We start from the raw sequence: 18,968 nt of genomic DNA, 5'->3' as shown, positions 1-18,968 counted from the left end.
TCCTCTCTCTCCTCTCTCTCCTCTCTCTCCTCTCTCTCCTCTCTCTCCTCTCTCTTCTCTCTCTCTCTCTCCCCTTATCTCAATTTTGGAATCTACAATGCTGCCTTAAAATCTCCTTTCTCCTTTATTCAGAAGTATATAAAATTCATTGAACATATTTCTAAGTCATTTACCTCTGTTCACACCCTCGCTGCCTCTGCTACAGCCTAAAACTGTGTATATCTTGGCTGCTTCATTTTTTTTTAAGTTTCTAATCTCTGGCCAATGTACTGAGTATATTAAATGTTTAACCTTACATGACATGTACATCATAATTCTAACTACCTTATCTTTAGAAATATATGAAACATAACATGATTTTATCTAAGCGTAATAAATATTTCTCCAAGAGTAGAAATCTTAGGAATAGTTTGTTTCTATGGAGACGATACTGTAATTAGGTCATTACCAATGAGTGTGCAACAAATAATAAAAAGTCTTCTTTTCTCTTTAAAAATCAAGTTGATTCTTATCTCCATATAATAACTGTAAGCAAGGCATATGAATCATATCTTAGTGGCTTCCAAACGATGAAGTACATGGTTCCTTGTTTAACAAATATATTTCAATTCAGTAGAAACGTATTCAAATGAAAGAGTTACAATTGATTTCCTATTTGGAACCCCAGGGAATGATTCCTGTGTTTAGTCTCAGTGGCACAGAGTGTAAACACTGAGGATTTCTCTCATGTGTCTTCTGGTGTAATTCTGAGACTTAAATGTAATGGTAACTGGATAATGAGGAAACCAGAAAAACCAAAAACACATTTCCAACTAGGAAAAAAAACTGTCAGTAAATATTAAACAGGAGATATGACATAACAAAAGGTAAGATCACTGATTAAAAATCTAATGTGGATGTATTATTATACTGGATGACATAAAATAAAAATTAAACATACAATAATGACTACATTCAGGGAAGCATCAACTGTTCCCCTCTCTCCCAGGTTTTTTTCAAATCTAATCATCAAGTCTTTTCTCTATTTCTGCAACTAAACACCTGCTTCCTCTCTTACCCTACCCCTGGCCCAATATCCAGTGATTCACACAGATTTGTCCATTTCCAACATTCATCCCTGCTCATATTGCTATATGCTAGCTCCCAACTCTGCCAGAACTTTCTGAGATCCCACAAGCCGCTCCTGCCACCAAATCACACAGGCTAAGTATATATATCTTCACCTCTCTCTCCATTCCTCCAAGTCCAGCCCCACAGACTCATCCCTAGCTCTGTAGCACCTGATTCAGACTCCTCTCACTCTCTATCTCTGTTCCCAAAGTACTAACTAAGCATGTCCTGGTGGAACATATGTCTCTTCTCCCTCCTATGGAAACCCTCAGCTTCACCTCCCACAGTGCATCCCAGGTCCTCTGTATCAGTTTCCAATACCTCTGTATCCGTTCCCAAAACCTAGAACTACCTTTTACCTGGAACCCATCTTGGCCATACCTGTCAATATCCCAGAAGAATTTCCAACCAGATGACAAACAGCAACCACACTTTCCTATGAACCAGAGTGGGCAACAAAATCCAAGGAAGAAAGTACCCACATAACAAAGATAAAACATGTATAGATGGAGAGAGAGAGAGAGAGGAGAGAGAGAGAGAGAGAGAGAGAGAGAGAGAGAGAGGTAGAATTACAGTATTCCCAAACCCAGATGCCTAGATGCCAGGGTAAATACATAATAACAGCCAGGACAACACATCTCCAACAGAGCAGAACAACCCTACCATAGCAGTGCATGAGTATTAAGAACAAAAAACTTAAAACAGTCTTTATGAATATAAAAATTCCTTAAAGAAATTCAATCCCATAAGAAAATCTATAAAGGCAAACAGTCAAACAGTGGAGGGAAATGAATAAAATCATTCAAGACTTAACATTGTTAATAGAATCAATAAAGAAAACCCAAACTGAGGAAAATGTGAGAATGAAATATTTAGGAACATGAACAGGAGTCTCAGAGGTAATATCACCAACGAATATAAGAGATGGAAGAGATAATCCCAGGCACTGAAGACACAGTAGAATAAATGGATACATTGGTCAAAAAAATATTGTGAAATCTAAAATAATCTTGACACAAAATATATAGTAAATCTGAGACATTATGTAAAGACTAAATCTAAAAGAAATAGTAACCCAGGTCAAAGTCTCAGAAATGATTTTCTTTTTAATAAGTTATTTCATTTATTTACATTCCAGTTGCAGTAACCAGGGGCACAGGAGATCCAAATCAGAAATATAAGTTCCCTTGGCATACAATAATCATAAATACTGAATTTACATAACAAAAACTGCATTAAAAGCTACAAAGGGAAAGGATCAAGTAACATATGAAGGTAGATCTAACAGAATAACACTTACCTTATCATGAGGACTCTAAAAGCCAGAAGGGTTCAGACAGATGTTCTACAGGCTCTAAGAGACAACAAATGCCACCCAAGAATACTCTACCAAGAAAAACATTCAATCACAATAGATAAAGAAAATAAGACATTTCACAATAAAATTATATTTAAACAATATTTAGCTACAATGCTAGCCCCATGGAAGGTGTCAGAACAAAACCTCCAACCTAAAGAGACAAAGAACACACAAGAACAAATATTTAAACAATATTTAGCTACAAAGCTAGCCCTATGGAAGGTGTTAGAACAAAACCTCCAACCTAAAGAGACAAATCACCTCTAAGAACACACAAGAATAAATAATCCAAGACCAATAAACCGAAAATGGAACACACCACCCTCAGCACCACCACTATCACCATTGCCACAACAACGACAAAAACACGAACTAAAAAAAAAAAAAACAATGCTCAATGTTACTTATAAGCATCTAAGTCCCCAGTTAAAGGACTCAGACTAACAGAATGAGTTCAATAAAAAGATACATCATTCTTCAGCAACCAAGAAACAAATATTAATGTCAAGGACAGACATCATCTCATGGTAAAGGATGGAAAAGATATCCCAAGCAAACTAACAAAATAGGCATAAAACCTTACATAATCAGATGAGTTAGGAAAGGACAGTACATACTCACCAAAGGAAATATCCACCAAGAGGGCATTGCAATTCTTAACAAAACACGAAGGCACCCCAGTTGTAAACTAAACAAAATAAAATAAAACAAGAACCCTAGTACATCTTAGACCACATATTTATTCTCATACATTGATAGTGTGAGACTTCAACAACACATTTGTACCAATGGTAACACATCACCGTCAGAACCACTGTAATTCAGACAAAACTAAACAGTGAAATACTGGAGCTAACTGATAGCATTAACCATTTTGTTCTAATGTATCTGCAGAACAGTTCTCCCAAAGGCAAAAGAATGTAACTTCATATCACCATCTTAGGGCACTTTCTCCGAAATCGACCACTTTTTGGGATACGAAGCAATTCTCAAGAAATGTAAGAAAATTGAAATAGGACCCTGTATCCTATCAGACTACCACAAATTAAAAGTGAGTATTAACAACAGAAAGCTTAAAAACACGTGAAAACTGAACAACACTCTTCTGAATAAAAAAAATATGCATCAAGACAAAAGTTAAGACAGAAATAAGAGATTTTCTAGAATTGAATGAAAATGAATTTACAACATACTCAAAAACTTATGGTGCAAAATAAAGGTGGTTCTAAAGGCCAATTAATAGTAATTAATACCTATGTTTTTTTTTATAAAAGAGATTTCATACTGGTAACTTAGCAGCACATCTGAAAGTTCTAAAGATGAACAAGAAAGAGAAACAAAAGAAAGAAATGCATACCTTGAAGATATAGGTGGCAAGAAATAATCAAACTCTAAGCTGAAATCCAATAAAATATAAGCAAACGTACAGTAAGAGTCGACAATACAAAGAATCAGCCCTTTGAGAAAAGCAGATTGATAAACCATAACACAATTAACTAAAAAGTGGCAGAAGGAGAATATAGAAATAAAGGTAATTAAAAGGAGGCACGTAACAGACACTGAAAAAATACAGTGAATCATAAGGTTATATTTTAAAAAGTTGTATTCCACCAAATTACAAAACCTAAAAGAAATAGATAATTTTCTCAATACATATCGCTTAGCAAAGTTAAATCGGAATTTGATAAGCAATTTAAAAAGGCCTATAACTCCCAGTGAAATAGAAGTAGTAATTAAAAGTCTACCAACCAAACAGCCCAGTATCTGATGGTTTTATACAGAATTCTACTAAACTTTCAGAGAAAAATGGATGCCAACACTCCTCAAATTATTCGATAAAGTAGAAATAGAAGAAACTTTGCACATTTTGCTTCCTGAAGTCACAATTACCATAATAAGCAAACCACATAAGGACCCAAGAAAGAAAATCACAGATTAATTTTCTTCATGATATAGATGCAGCAATTCTTAATAAAATATTGAAAATTAAATAAAATAAAACAACTCTGGTATACAGGGATATATTCCCCTTTTTTTTTATTTTATGAAGATACTGTTTTAAAGTTCTATGGGCCCCTTTCACAGTCTGTTATCTTTGAAAATTTTAATGAATCCCTGTAAGAGTAATGTTAAATTGCTGCCAAAAAGTCTCAAATGTTCGACTGCAATAGTCAGTTCTATTTTGTTTTTATTATTATTATTATTATTATTATTATTATTATTGGATACTTCATTTATCTACATTTCAGATGTTATCCCCTTTCCCCATTTCCGAACCCCCAAAACCCCTTAACCCATCCTCCCTCCTCCTATTTCTATGAGGGTGTGCCCCCACCCATCCACTCACTCCCACCTCTCCACCCTCGAATTATCCCTCACTGGGGTATCCAGCCTTCAAGCAACCAAGGCTGTCCTTTCACACTGACACGTCCTGACAAGTCCACCCTCCTTTACATATACAACTAGAGACATGGGTCCCTCCATGTGTGCTCTCAGGCTAGCTGTTTAGACCCTGGAGGCTCTGGTTGGTTGGTATTGTCGTTCTCCCCATGGGGTCACAAGCCCCTTCAACTAAATAAAAGAAAACATCAAAAAGATTATCCATCATGATCAGGGAGATTTCAAAAATGTTTCAACATATGTAAATCAATAAATTTAATGCACAATATAAACAAACTGAAAGACAAAAACCACATGATCATCTTATTAGATACAGAAAAGACCTTTGACAAAATTCCAACAACCCTTCATGAAAAAAGTCCTGGAAATATTCGAGATATCAGGTAGATAGATACATTGATATAATAAAGCCAGTTTATAGCAGGCACATAGCCAATACCAATTTAAGTGGAGGGAATCTCAAAAACAATTCTACCGAAATCAAGATGAAGAAAAAAATTATCCATTGTCCTCTCTTTCCATACCTATTCAATACCAGTACCAGATTTAGGCAACATCTAATTATGTTTGCCCAAAGGGGACTCATGGGAATCCTCAAATAATCCTTTCTGTTTCTAAGACTATAGGTTGTTCTCCACAAAGTAAAGGTAAAGTACTCATGACAATACCTACACAACTCGTTCAACATGGAGAAGTAGAGCTAGTATATGAATATAGCCTACAGTCCTAGATGCTAAAATCTTTGGTACAGCAAAATGCTCTACAAGGTGCCAATGGAGATATGTAAACACCAAATCAACCACAAAACTTTTGATCTACAATGCTGTCCTACCTGCATGATATACTATGACCATGGTGGCACAAAACTTGTGTGAATAACCACTCTGACTTAAGTCCCACTCAGTGAGATGGAACTCATACCTGACACTGATTCAGTGAACAAGACCTTGTAACTAGAGTGTACAAGGGCCTAGAGGAAAACCAAATGATACTGTTCTTCAACAAATAGCAATAAAAGGATATCCTGCTATACTCATTGAACACAGCCTTGCTCAGCCATTATCCAAGAAACTTCCTTCTGCTGCAGATGGGAAAAAAAATCACAGAAACACACAGCCAAACACTATGGAAAGAATGAAAGACATTGGACTATTCAGCACAAAAGATATGTCTCCATTAAATCCTTACAAAAAATAGTTTAACAGCCAGTGGTGATGGAGGACATCTAGAGGGAAAAAAAGCCTTCTTAATCAACATGACCAAAACACATATGAACTCACAGAGACTGAGGCAGCATGCACAGGGCCTGCATAGGTGTGCACCAGACCCTTTACACGTATAGTAAGAGTTTCCAGTTTACTGTTATTATGGGATTCCTGAGTGTACAAATGATTGGATGTCTGTTCCTCTTCTTGGACTCTTTGCTTCTCTGTGTTTGTCTTGTCCAATTCCAATATATTAGTTTTTTATCTTATTAAATTTTATTTTAAAAATAAGCAATCAAAAAAGGGAAAAGAGGTCTCTTGCTGCAGCAACGCGAGTGGGAGCACCTGGAGCGCGAGCTCTGAACGAGAATCCACGAGTTGTAAGAAAATGGCAGACAAGCCGGACATGGGGGAAATCGCCAGCTTCGATAAGGCCAAGCTGAAGAAAACCGAGACGCAGGAGAAGAACACCCTGCCGACCAAAGAGACCATTGAACAGGAAAAGAGGAGTGAAATCTCCTAAAAGCCTAGGAAGATTTCCCCATCCCACCCCACCCCGTCATCTCCAAGACCCCCTCGTGATGTGGAGGAAGAGCCACCTGCAAGATGGACGCGAGCCACAAGCTGCACTGTGAACCCGGGCACTCCGTGCCGATGCCACCGGCCCGCGGGTCTCTGAAGGGGACCCCCACTAATCGGAATGCCAAATTTCACCGGTTTGCCCTGGGATATTATAGAAAATTATTTGTATGATTGATGAAAATAAAACACACCTCGTGGCAAAAAAAAAAGGGAAAAGAAAAAACATACAAAAATATTGTGCCATAAAATATTAATGAACTTAAGTTGTCTCAGAATACTTTTGCTGGTGTATCAACCCTTTATATAACAGGTTCTATGGGATGAAATTTGGTTTCTTTTTTAGCTTCATAACACTCTATTTAAGAAGTATCTTATTACTTGTTCTTTACCACATTAGCACCCTTTTGACATAATTTTTTCATCTCTACAGTATAACAACCATTGCACATCATGTGGCTTTTTTTTGGAAACCAGTTAATTGTTCTCTCTTGGCCAGTTCTTACTTAAAGCTATTATAACTGCAGAAGAATTCCAAGACAGGACCCTTCCCTGTGAATCTTTAAATCCAAGTCTAAGATCCTAAAGATGACAATCATTCTTTTACCATTATATTTATGTAGTTTGGTTTTTATCTGTTTCATTCTACAGTGTTCATTATGCTGTAGTTTCTTGTCCAAAAAATCAGTTAATAGCTCTATTCACGATGTGATGTCATCAGGAATGTGAGCAATCAGAAAGCAAAGGAAACTCCATCTCTCTCTCTTTTAGCTGAAAATTTAGCCAGTATTACTCCATAACCCAGACAAGGAGTGTGTTTTATCATGTTTATTATGAGGTTAGCTTGGCATTTCCTTCACTACCCTTTTGAATCACACAACTTGTGCAAAACATTCTCATAGGTATTTTCAGATATATCTTAAATTATTAATGAAATGTATGTGACCTCTGAATATAAACGTAAGTTTAAAATTTTGGCCAGTAACAAAATGGTAAAACATACAAAAATCTGGTACATTTCTGGAATCTCAGAATTACCCTGTCAAAGTCGTTTGATTATAACGATACGTTATACACACCAATTACCAATGATGTCTCCTGAATGAGAGCTTTTATGCCAATTGGGACTTCAAAACCAGTCATTTTCACCTTTTAGATTCCAAATGCTAATCTCATCTATTAAATTTGAAAATATAGCTCAATCAGTTTTAAATCCTCTGGCTTGATGAAGGGCAAGTACAACATGTACCTTTAGGTATAAAAATCAGTATTTAAAATGATGTTAGAAATTATACTAATTTAAGAAAGTGGCCATAATAGGTTCTCTTCTGAGTGTCTATCACCACTCTAGTCATGGGCAGTTGGCTAGATTTATGGTACAAGGCATGAATTTTCTCCTATTGAATGAAAGTTAGACTGCTCTTGGTTACTCTAAAATAAATGTGCCACTATTATATTCTTGGGAAAACCTTGATGGGCATTCACTGTTGTTTGTAAGTTTTACAGCAGTGTAGTACTATTGGTTGCTTTTCGCCCTTTTCACCTTACTACTTTCTTGTACTGTACAAGCTAGTTCTTAGGGAGGAAGCTTCTAGCCACTTTTTGCTCTATTTCTCCAAATTCTGTGCCCTAAACGTGTGGTATCTTCAGCAATGGATCTTATCCTGAACTTCTTCCAGGCAACTAAAGTGAAATAATCTCTAACCTGTCCTTAAGGGAATGTCTTCGTATAATAGGTGGAGACCGCAGAAATTAACGAACTAGTCAAAATGCAGAGAACTGGCTGTGGAGGTCCCAACCCCAGTTGGTACATTTGCAATGCCAATCCTATACCCAGTGTTCACTGGAAACTGATAAAGAAGAGCTGAAAGTGGATGAGTGAGGTCTAAAGAACCATGACACCTGCTGACCCTCCAACGTTACAAAAAAGCCGCACCCATGAACGAATGTGATTTCCTAAACAAGACCTCCATGATGATATCACAGGTTGTCATTGTAGATGTGGGAAAGTTTTTAAGGCTCTGCCCCTAGGGGAAAAGTTACAAGCAATCTATGGCTGCTGAGAGAGAATATCAGTCTTCTCTAGAGCTAATTCTCCTGATAGGTTATCCAACAACAAGCAGTCAGTCCTAGACACTTATACATATGAGCAGAACTAAATGGAGCCAAATCTGTATTTACATATGGATATACACATACATACAGAGAGCTAGATGATAGGTATATATAGACAGATAATAAGTCGATGATGGATAGATGTAACAATAATAATTAAAGAATAAGTGACGAATTAGAGAGATGGAGTTGGAAGGGAACACAGAAGTTAGAGACCAGAAGAGGGGCTACAATATAATATTCATCTATGAAAGTCTCACAATTAAAAAATATAACTTAAAAATTAGTCCAGATTAAGTATAAACAAAGAAGTTAGTAAAGTGACAAAGAATGTAGAGACAGTTGTCAAAATGGTATTGGCCAGCTGCTACATAAGTACAGACACATATAAATAAAATGAGAGGTTTTCTTTGTTCACTTGTGTAAATTACTACATACTGCACAGAAGGGGAGAGTATCAAACACATTCTTATTTATACAAACTAGCTATGCTCACCTACTGTCTCTATTAACTTGAAGTTATTCTTTACCACCTATGCAATTATTTTTAAAAGTGCATTGTTCACTTCTTTAATAAATCGTCACAGCTTATCACACAGAGGTATTGTTGGCATCCATATGTTACAGGTGAATCAATAAAATGGCCTCACAGATCATACACAAGAGGACTAGCTTGTTCAGTAGTGGGATGAACAGGCAAAGGGGATGCAAGGAAGCACCTTTAACACACACGGCATAAAGGACTCCTAAAAGCCTTACGGAAAAAGAAATTTTTGAGATGAGTTTTTAAGGAAACATTTTCCAATGCACAAAGGCAAGAAGAAGCAGAGGCAACAGAAAACATGTAATTTTCTAGTAAAGTGTAACTGTACATTACATGAGTTCCAACCGACAAAGGGCATTTGAGGACAGAATAGGAAGAAGGACTTCATCTCTTAAGAAGAAAGAGTAAGTCAATTAATTCAACCACAGAAATGAGAGGTTACAGTTGCATCCTCAGGAAGATGTATCTTTCTCTGGATGTCTGTGTGTATGAGGATTCCAGAAAGCCTCTTCTACACAGTCTTAACACACAATGCTCTAACTTAGTAACACAAAACATTCTTCTGTGAGATAAAAGAGTAAAAAATGTCTCCTGAAGTACAGTGTTTTGATTTGAGGAATCTGTGATGGACTTTTTATTTTTTATTACAGAACAATTTTTATTTTCAATAAACCACTACAGTGAGTGGGGAGGTCTGGTGGGGTGGGGAGCAGGAACATCCTCATGGAGATGGGGGCGGGGAAGGAATGGGATGTGGAACAGTCAGAGAGTGAACTAGGAGGCAGATAAAGTCTGAAGTGTAAAAAAAAGATTAAATAAATTTTTTTTAAAAAATAAACTACTAAAAAGACCTGTGATGAATAAGATACATAAAGGCAGAAGAAAGGGCAGTTACTGAGTGAACGTTGTTAAACTGTAGGACATGGAGAGAGTCATAATAGACATGGATATTTTGGAACGATTAACAAATTTTTGTACCTATCCCATCTAAAAGTTTTAGAAGGGTACATAGATAGTTTCATTTAGAAAGACAGAGTTGGAAGGGACACAATAAAATCATGTTTGTGTGTGTGTGTACATAAAATTAAAGTGAATTAAGTTGATATGTATATCTACATATGGCATATACATACACACACATACACACACACACACACATTTTTTTAAGAAAAGTTTCCCACTTGTGCACATTTGAGTTGCATAACGTTTCCTACAATTGTGTATATAAATACAGCAATATTTTCCTAGTATCATTTGTCTTAAATGTTTGACCCTCCATGGGTATACAAGAAGGTATACTCTAAAGCTCCAGTTTTGGCTTAGTAAACATAATTTATAAACTGTGTATTGGGATCACACTGACACCAGGATCCTCTGAACAGAAATATGTAGACAGTAGCATATTCACAGCAGCAGAGATGTGAGAGTTCACACATATAAAAATTAATTTAAATTGTGTCAGATATTCTGCACAGAATGCATTTGCATATACATATGTAGAAGTATGAATATATTTTATTAAATTAAAATGCCATGAAAGTCAATTCTTGATTCCTAGTGTGTACTCATACTTCTCGTTGGCCGTTTACCCTTTTGCCTTTGAAATTATGCGATAAAAATATTCTAAGTGATAGTCATAAAATTTGACAACATAAACTTGAGAAAATGAAAAGAATGGTTTGTATTCTTAATGAAGCGATGAAACTAAAATCCCATCCTCTCCATGCCAGAGTGTCTAATGATTCTATGTGTGTTTCTTCTGTCATGGCATAATTTTAAGAACGTCAGCTCTGACATCCCAATTCCTTGCAGAAGGTTCCTCTCAGAAGCATAAGGCACCATTTCAACAATAGTTAAGCTTTAAAACTTTAATCTTCTCCTAAGATACTTTTTTGATATACAGTGTTCTTTTTACAGCATTTAATTTGATTTCTTTCTGCACTGTTTAGGCCAAAGAAAACACACTGTCTTAAAAATAGTCTGGTAGGGTGGGGATGTGGAAGTGGAGATATATCCTCTTGGAGATAGGGGAGAAAGAATGGGATGAGAAATCGTCTGAGCGTGGACCTGGAAGGGAATAATGACTGAACTGTAAAAAAAGATATAATAATAATAATAATGTTAAGTCACACAAGTAAGAATAACAACTTAATTTTTCCCTTTGAAAGTAAAAATAAAGATTCAACTACCAAACATTTATCTCATGCTTTAGGTACTATCTTGTCTACAACAAAAATCCTAAGTAATCAAAAACATAATCACCCAAACTTAACCCCTTGCTTGTTACTGAAAACTTCAAGATCACATACCATTTCATGTGACGAGAATGTTGAAAAAATGAGTTTGTAGTTGTCAAACTTTATGCATTGTCTGCACACTAAGTGTTTTTACCTGGGTATGTTATCTCATCAATGCAACAGTGGTTAGAAATTATTCCTCTGCATTTTCAGAGAAACATCACCTGCGGAGGAGGGTGTCAGCCAGACTCCACTGAAGGAATTGCAGAAAGCCTGTGTCGTGACCGAGCTTGTGGAAATCAGTGACCCTTAAACTTTGAAACACTGGGGTAGAGCACCTAATGTCCAAAGCTGCCCACACAGTCGGCTTCAGGGTATTGTAAAGAGTGTTTATATCTCAGTGTACAGGGAAGGAAAAAAAAAAGTAACGCTTCTGTGCAGTGCCTGAGGGCAGTGGCATTTTGAATCACTGCCACAATAAGCAGATTGGCTCTGAGAAGAGAATATACTCCGGAACAACACAGAACAGACACGCGCTATCAGTAGGCATCAGTGTAAAACAGGAGAGGTTGCAAGATTAAAAATAAAAGTATAAAGGGAAGAGTGAGAGAACGATTGTATCCAGAGATTAGGTGTTGCAAAAGCAAGAAACTTCTAGAAATCCAGTACTCACTTACACAGAGGTCCCCTCTAAAATTCTGAATACCCTCACCATATTTTTCCTCTGTATCTTTGCACTTGTTCCAGAACACCGTACAGAGTGAAAATCATGATTAAATGAGAAGCATTTATGTCTTCACTATATAAACCATGCAGTGAGTAGAAGCCCATTGTTTCTTGTAGAAACGATAATACTGAATTATAAAGTCCACCTTGGTACTAAACGAAACACACATTTGTGCATTAAAAGGAGGTAAATCTGATTTGGTTTAGAATTAAGCATTTTCTACACCAGGAACTGATTTATCCCCAGGCATTTGAGACACACTTGGCAGGCAACACCTTTGTAATTCATATAAATCATTTTGACTCTTTGATAATAGAGAAAAATCTATCTTAATTAGTTTTTACTTTACCTCAAATTGAAAAGCATAGTAAACACGATACTTAAGTCTCCTGTAATTGTGATTGCTTTTTCATCACAGTTAACATAATAAGATAACAGGCATTATCTTATGCTGTGTATATAAAAGATAGCTGATTTTTGTTCACTGAGGACTTAGTTTGTAAACTATTGATGCCTTTAAATTCGACTCTGTGATACATGAGAGACAGAACTGCACCGCATTGACTATATAGCAGCCATAAAAAAAAACACACAGCAGGCATGAAACATCTCCATACCATTCCATGACAATACGAAAGAATATTCAAAAACGCCTATGAAGTAAATCATGTGCTATTATTTAGCTGGAATTCACAGAGAAGGCTACCGCCATCCCTTCTCTACGTTTAAAAACAGACTAATTGCTTGCACGTTACCCACTAGGTACACCCACTTCCTAGTTCCACACTGCCTACTTTTCCTTTCATTATTTCCTCTTTATTAAAAGTTTGACTGAATATTAACTTCCTCCGTAGTGAAGCCATTGAAAGCAGACTTACTTGAAAAGTGTAAAACCGGGTCCCATTAGGAAGATGCACTTTAGGGGAGCCAGAAACGGTGTTCATATCCGAGAAAATCATTTCTGATCACAGAGACAGTATAATCCACAGGAACTACAGACGCCGAGCCGAGAGCTTAACGTGCAGATAAATCCGTGCATGCATTGAGGGAGACTACAGAGTAAAATGAAATCTGCCCCATCCTTCCTGAATACACAGGAATAGCTTTTAGAAGCTTTCTTCTCCGTTAGAAATCTAAGCTCAAAGGGCACCAGCTACTGACCTTTCATGCAGCTAGCTCTTTAGAAGGTAGAGTGTTTAAAAAAAAATTAAAAACACAGAAGGAAAGAAGCAAGAACCAACGATAAATGGAGCCTGTGCAGGATCTGGCAGGGCTGTGGACCTGCCCATCTGTTCTCGGTGATAATCACCTCCCTCCACCACAGTCTAGCAGAGTGATTATGCTAAATATCCTGGTTAACCAATAACATACAGTTTCATTTCAGGGATACATGCACAGTGTTATTCAGAGGACCTCTTCTGACAAACGTGGAGCTTGCTTCACACGCTGTTAAAGCTGCGTTTAGTAATTGAAGCTTGTTTTTGTCACTCTAGTTTTTAGGATTTTTTTTTTTGTAATCCTCAATCTCTCCGTCTACTCTCAGTCTTTCCAATGGTGTCAATATTTTTATAAAGCCTTTATAAGGTGAGACTTCTTCCATATAGATCAAAATATAATGCAAATAACTAAGACACTGGGAAGCAACAGTTACAACCATTTAAATCTCTGTAATGTTAGGAATATTTACAAATAAAATTAAAATAATTTCTTTCTAGACTATAAAAAAATCACAATTGAAACATGTTTATTATCCAGTCATTTCTAACTTAGCTAAAAAATAATATTAAAACACTTAAAACATCACATATTTTTAAATTAAGTTCTTTTCTTATATAAAGCAGCTAATAAAGGTGTTTATATACAGGGAACCTTTAATGGAGGATTATTAAGTGTTTGTAAACATTGAAAGTGTTTGTTAAAGATGCTTCTTTTTTCTATGTCTTTAAACAATTATTCACTCTGTATAAAAGATCAGATCTGGATGACTTGGCAAGTTCTTGAGGTAAAAATAAATGTTCCATTTACACATGGTTCAAAGGGTGGAGATGTCAGGAGTGAAATGGAGTGACCCAAAAGGCTGTTTTAGCAAAAATATCCAAGTTCAAGCAGTGAGACATCATCAAGGACTAGGGTCCACTTACTTTGAGGAGGCAGGTGATGACAGGATGGTGAGGGATGACAAACTGCTACAACCAGGCACACACAGAATATTAATACTAGATTGGGAGGCTGAGGGGAGAGGATTACCATGAGTTCAAGCGATTCTGGGCCAATACAGCATTTTAAAATTGTCAGTTGCTTACACTCACAACACTTGGGAAGCAAATCGAGGACCTGGTTTTTTGTTTGTTTGTTTGGTTGGTTGGTTGGTTGGTTGGGTTTTTTTGTTTTGTTTTGTTTTGTTTTTGTTTTTGTCTTGGAAGAGAAAGTACCTACACAGGTTAAAAGGAACTCATTAAAGAAGGTTTGCGAGACATGGGTGGACTGCTCTGTGTTTAAGGCAAATGTTAGGTAGCACATCAGTGAGCTGCTAATCCCAGAGATAGGATCTGCAGGGCAAGTCATCTAGCAGGCATATGAGAGAGCCCTAAGTTGTATTGGGAACCTCTACCTCAATAGGACCATTCTCAATATCAACCTCAGGCCTCCCCATGCAGGGATACACAGGCACATAGATACACATATACACAGTCACACACACACACACACACACACACACACACACACACACACACACAGAGTAAGCATGCAAACATGTACCCATACACACGTAAAAATGAGAAAAAGGTTTACCTAGTCTTCATCTATTTTATTTAGTCAATTATATTTGTATAAATTGTTATATTCGATCCGTTGCAATGTTACTTGGTATTTCATATCTCCCCTACTTTCTCTTCTGCTTACAATATCTCCTCACCAGTTTGACTTTTGTTTCCTTTTGACATGCTTGCACCATTTGTTATTTGGGTTTTGGTTTGATTGTTTTTTTGTTTGGGTTTTTTTTTAATGAAATTTTAAATATTCTCTAGTACCAATAACTTGCCAACTGTACTTGTATTATTACAGGTAAATTTTGAGAGCATAATTTCGATAATTATTTCAGTACTCATAATATCCCATTTTTTCAGCTAATATCCCTACCCCCCCTTATTACTTACCTCCTGGGAGTCTCGCAAATGGGTTTAAGGTTTAAATTTATTGTGTAGTCAGTCTTACTGTCTGTGATGAACAGACCCAATGGAGAGCTCCGAATTAGAGTTGCTCTCCCTACACAATGCTAATCATGTTATTTCATTATTCTGAAAAAATGATTTGTAAACAAGACAGTTTGTTCTCTGCCTGTTAGCAGTAGGGAAGGTGTATTCTCCTCTAGATATGGCCAAGCTTGTGTAAGTAGATACATTCACAGTTGTTGAGGCTTAGGCAAAGATCTTGCCAACCATCATTGTAGATATCAGAAGCATCATACAAATCAGATCATTGGACAGGAAGAGTTTGACTCAATATAAAATGAAAGATGCACCTACGTGGTCTGTGTTCTGCTTAAAGCAAACATTGAGAGATAAAGTTGGTCCATCACATGCATACAATTTCCCCACACTGTGCACATCTTTTAGTCAGGCCTAAAGAGTCATGATAGTGGACATAATATCCTTCAGGAGTTTCAATACTGCTCTGAGTTTTGGCTCAAACTCTCTGTGCAAAGCTGTGTTTTTCAGTCAGTTTATTCTCTTGAGTTTACCCTGTTTTTTAAAACTAGGTAGTACTTGTCCATCATAAAAAAAAGTAGGCTGAAATTTAACTTAACAGTGGATGTATTCATTTTTACAAATTAGTGTATTATGATATTCTAAAATTAAATTTAGCGTATTAAATAGACACATCACTGCAATTTAACAGAAGAGTAAATGAAAAAATTAAAACTCTTAAAAATTGACATTTTCATGCCATTTTTTTCTCTTTAATTCCCTAACCAACCACTTGGTGTTCACCAGAAATCCATGAGTATGATTCACTTCTCAAGCTTAAACCTGCAGCTTCATCGATAATTGGGTTCAAGAATTATTCTCTAGTACTATTCAAAAATCTAAACATTATATTTGATTTTTATTCATACACTCATAAGGAAAATGGATAAATTTTGATTTTTTTGTAAAATTGTTCTGTTAAATGATAAAGTACAGAGTATGAATTTGTTAATGACCTAGTATAATTAGTTCTATAGTGTCTTTTGTTAGTGATCATGTAGGCAATTCATACTTGAACTGAAAGGAAATATGAATTATTAGAATAGAACAACAGATATTAACAAAAGGTGCCATTGGCAAGCTTCACTTGTGGCTTTACTACTCACAGCAATCACAAAATTATGTCTCTGTTTAGGGAACTTTTGAAACATTTAAAAAGAGAACATGCTTGTAAATACTTTATGGAAATTATATAAGTCTGAAGGAATTCTGCCCATGAGGAAATCCACATAAAATGAATGGATGGGACTGAATTCATGAGGTAAATTGTGTGAGAACATGGAAGTACTTTCACTATGCTGCTTATGCTTCAATCATGTGTACATGACAGTATGTCATCTTTAGACATCACTAATATTCATATTATATATGAATTCTTGACCAACCTAAGTAGACTATAGTCTATTAAGTGTACCTCGCTCTCTATTCATTTTCTCTCAACATCGTATATTTGCTTCACCATATATTAATGATTAGTAATCAAGGGTTTTCATTGACTGGCATTATTCCCAATCTCTGAAGAATGATTGTAAAGTATGCAGTATGAACCAACCTTTATATTTGGTTGGGCTGAGAGTAAATGACAATAGACAATAACTAACCAAAGAATTGCAATGCAGTGTATCAAGTACTAATCAGTGTTGCAACCTATAGAATCCTAAGTGATTTGGTTCAAAAAAATCCCTTATAAGAAGGCTGCATCAGAGTGGGCCCAGCAAAAGCAGGTCGATGTCAGGTTTAACCTTCAAAGAGTCATTGATGGCACGTAGTAACCAAGAAACACAGCTGATAGAATTTCAAGGTATAAGAAATACCTGCATTGGATGTGTGTTTGTGTATGAATTCCCAAGTGAAATTAGGAAAAACTTTAATCTGATTAGTATTACTATATTTATCCACAACCAAGGATAACCAGACCATTCTTGTCTGGTAAAAGATTTGAAATTTAGAGCTGTATTTTCAGTTTTGGTGACTATGTTTGGATCTCATTCTTTAGCTTGACAAATAACTTTCCAAGGTTATTTTAGAATACTAAAAAGTTTAATTCTTTGTTTGATTATCTTCAATCTATCAGAAGATCATTAAGACATTTACTTGTAAATAAAAGAACATATATAAGAGAGCCTGTGGAGTTATCACAATGGGTAAGAGCCCTTGTCCTGCAAACACTAGAGACTTGAATTTAAAACACTAGCACCAAGAGGTTTTTTTTTTTAAAGCCAGACATGTTTGCATATGTCTGGAACCCATGCATTGTGGGGAAGAAATAGAAGGATTTCAAGAGCTCACTGGCTAGCCAGCCTAATAGAAAAACTAAGCCTCTGGTTTAGCAAGAGATTTTTGTCTCAATGCAGTAGGTGGAGCACAATAGAGGAAGACACCTGACATTCTGCTTTGGTCAATACATATGCATGCATAGGTGCATTTACCTGCACATCCATGTGTATATACCATGAACAGTATAGTAAATGTATAACATGATACACAGAAAAAACATTTATCACAGAGCAACGTTATGTGAGGGAAACATGTAACAATGCTTCCTAAGCAGCATCTACTATATGAAAAATAAAAAAGAATCCACTACAATTGGAATAGACAGACAATTGCAAAACATATTTCATAGATGTACAAAAAGAAGTAAATGGAGAATAAAATTTATAAAGTTCAAATATAGCTGTCCCAAACACTTGAATCTTTATGGAACTCAAATGAAAAAGCAATATTTGAAATGTAACTAAATTATGCTTTCCTAAAACTTGATAAGCAGAACTTTGCATGCCAATACTCTTTTTAATTGACTCCCCCAAATCATCTCCCATGTCATTCTGTCTTGGAGGATATTCCATGTCCTTCTAAAATGCTTACAGGACTGCACTTAGAAGAATCCAAAAATGCTTCAGCACTTGTCATTAGGTAGTCTGTCAATATAAAGATTCAGCTCGAAGATCTTGTACAGTACTTGAAAATGATTTCCTTCTCAATTGGTTGTTTTTGATCTGTGAGTTACAACCCCTTTGAGGGTTGAAAGACCCTTTCACAGGGGTTTGCTAAGAACATTGGAAAACACAGATATTTACATTACAGTTCATACCAGTAGACAAAAGTATAGTCATGAAGTAGCAGTGAAGGTAATTTTACAGTTGGGTGTTACCACAACATAAGGCATATATGAAAGGATTGTAGCATTAGGAAGGTTAAGAACCACTATTGTAAGTAGTTGTGAAGAGATGGATCAATAATGAAAATATGTGATGCTCAATGAGGAGTCTCAGAGTTCAGATGCAAGAACCAACATTAGTAGGCTTACTAATGACTGCAGCTCTTGTCCCAAGAAATCCAGTGCCCTCTCTGGCCTCTGGATTTGATGCCACATGTGGGCATACAGACAAATGTACATAAATTAAATTAAATATACATTTTAAAAAGTAGTTGTAAGACAT

At 36.1% G+C, this 18,968-nt stretch overlaps 2 protein-coding genes across 17 annotated transcripts in view; one reads left to right on the top strand and one right to left on the bottom strand.

Moving 5' to 3' along the window:
* The window catches only part of Ppfia2 (PTPRF interacting protein alpha 2), a 428,942-nt gene that overhangs the window by 278,800 nt on the left and 131,174 nt on the right, over positions 1 to 18,968 (bottom strand). For 9 of the 16 annotated variants that reach the window (XM_028754580.1, XM_028754581.1, XM_028754582.1 and 6 more), the window contains exon 1: positions 13,156 to 13,236. The exons of 5 other annotated variants lie outside the window; for them this stretch is intronic. In XM_028754580.1, coding sequence (XP_028610413.1) covers positions 13,156 to 13,236 — 81 coding nt within the window. Of the gene's footprint in view, positions 1 to 13,155; positions 13,575 to 18,968 lie in introns of those variants that run through there. 2 more of the 16 variants (XM_028754589.1, XM_028754590.1) reach the window with 1 other exon arrangement.
* On the top strand, positions 6,395 to 6,866 carry LOC114610101 (thymosin beta-10). The gene has a single exon (XM_028754594.1). The coding sequence runs from the start codon at positions 6,464 to 6,466 to the stop codon at positions 6,596 to 6,598; it is 135 nt and encodes a 44-aa protein (XP_028610427.1). The 5' UTR covers positions 6,395 to 6,463; the 3' UTR covers positions 6,599 to 6,866.

This window comes from Grammomys surdaster, unplaced genomic scaffold (assembly GCF_004785775.1).
Source record: "Grammomys surdaster isolate TR1022 unplaced genomic scaffold, NIH_TR_1.0 126028, whole genome shotgun sequence".
In the NCBI taxonomy this organism is placed as follows: Eukaryota; Metazoa; Chordata; class Mammalia; order Rodentia; family Muridae; genus Grammomys; species Grammomys surdaster.
This window is presented reverse-complemented; position numbering and strand designations above follow the sequence as displayed.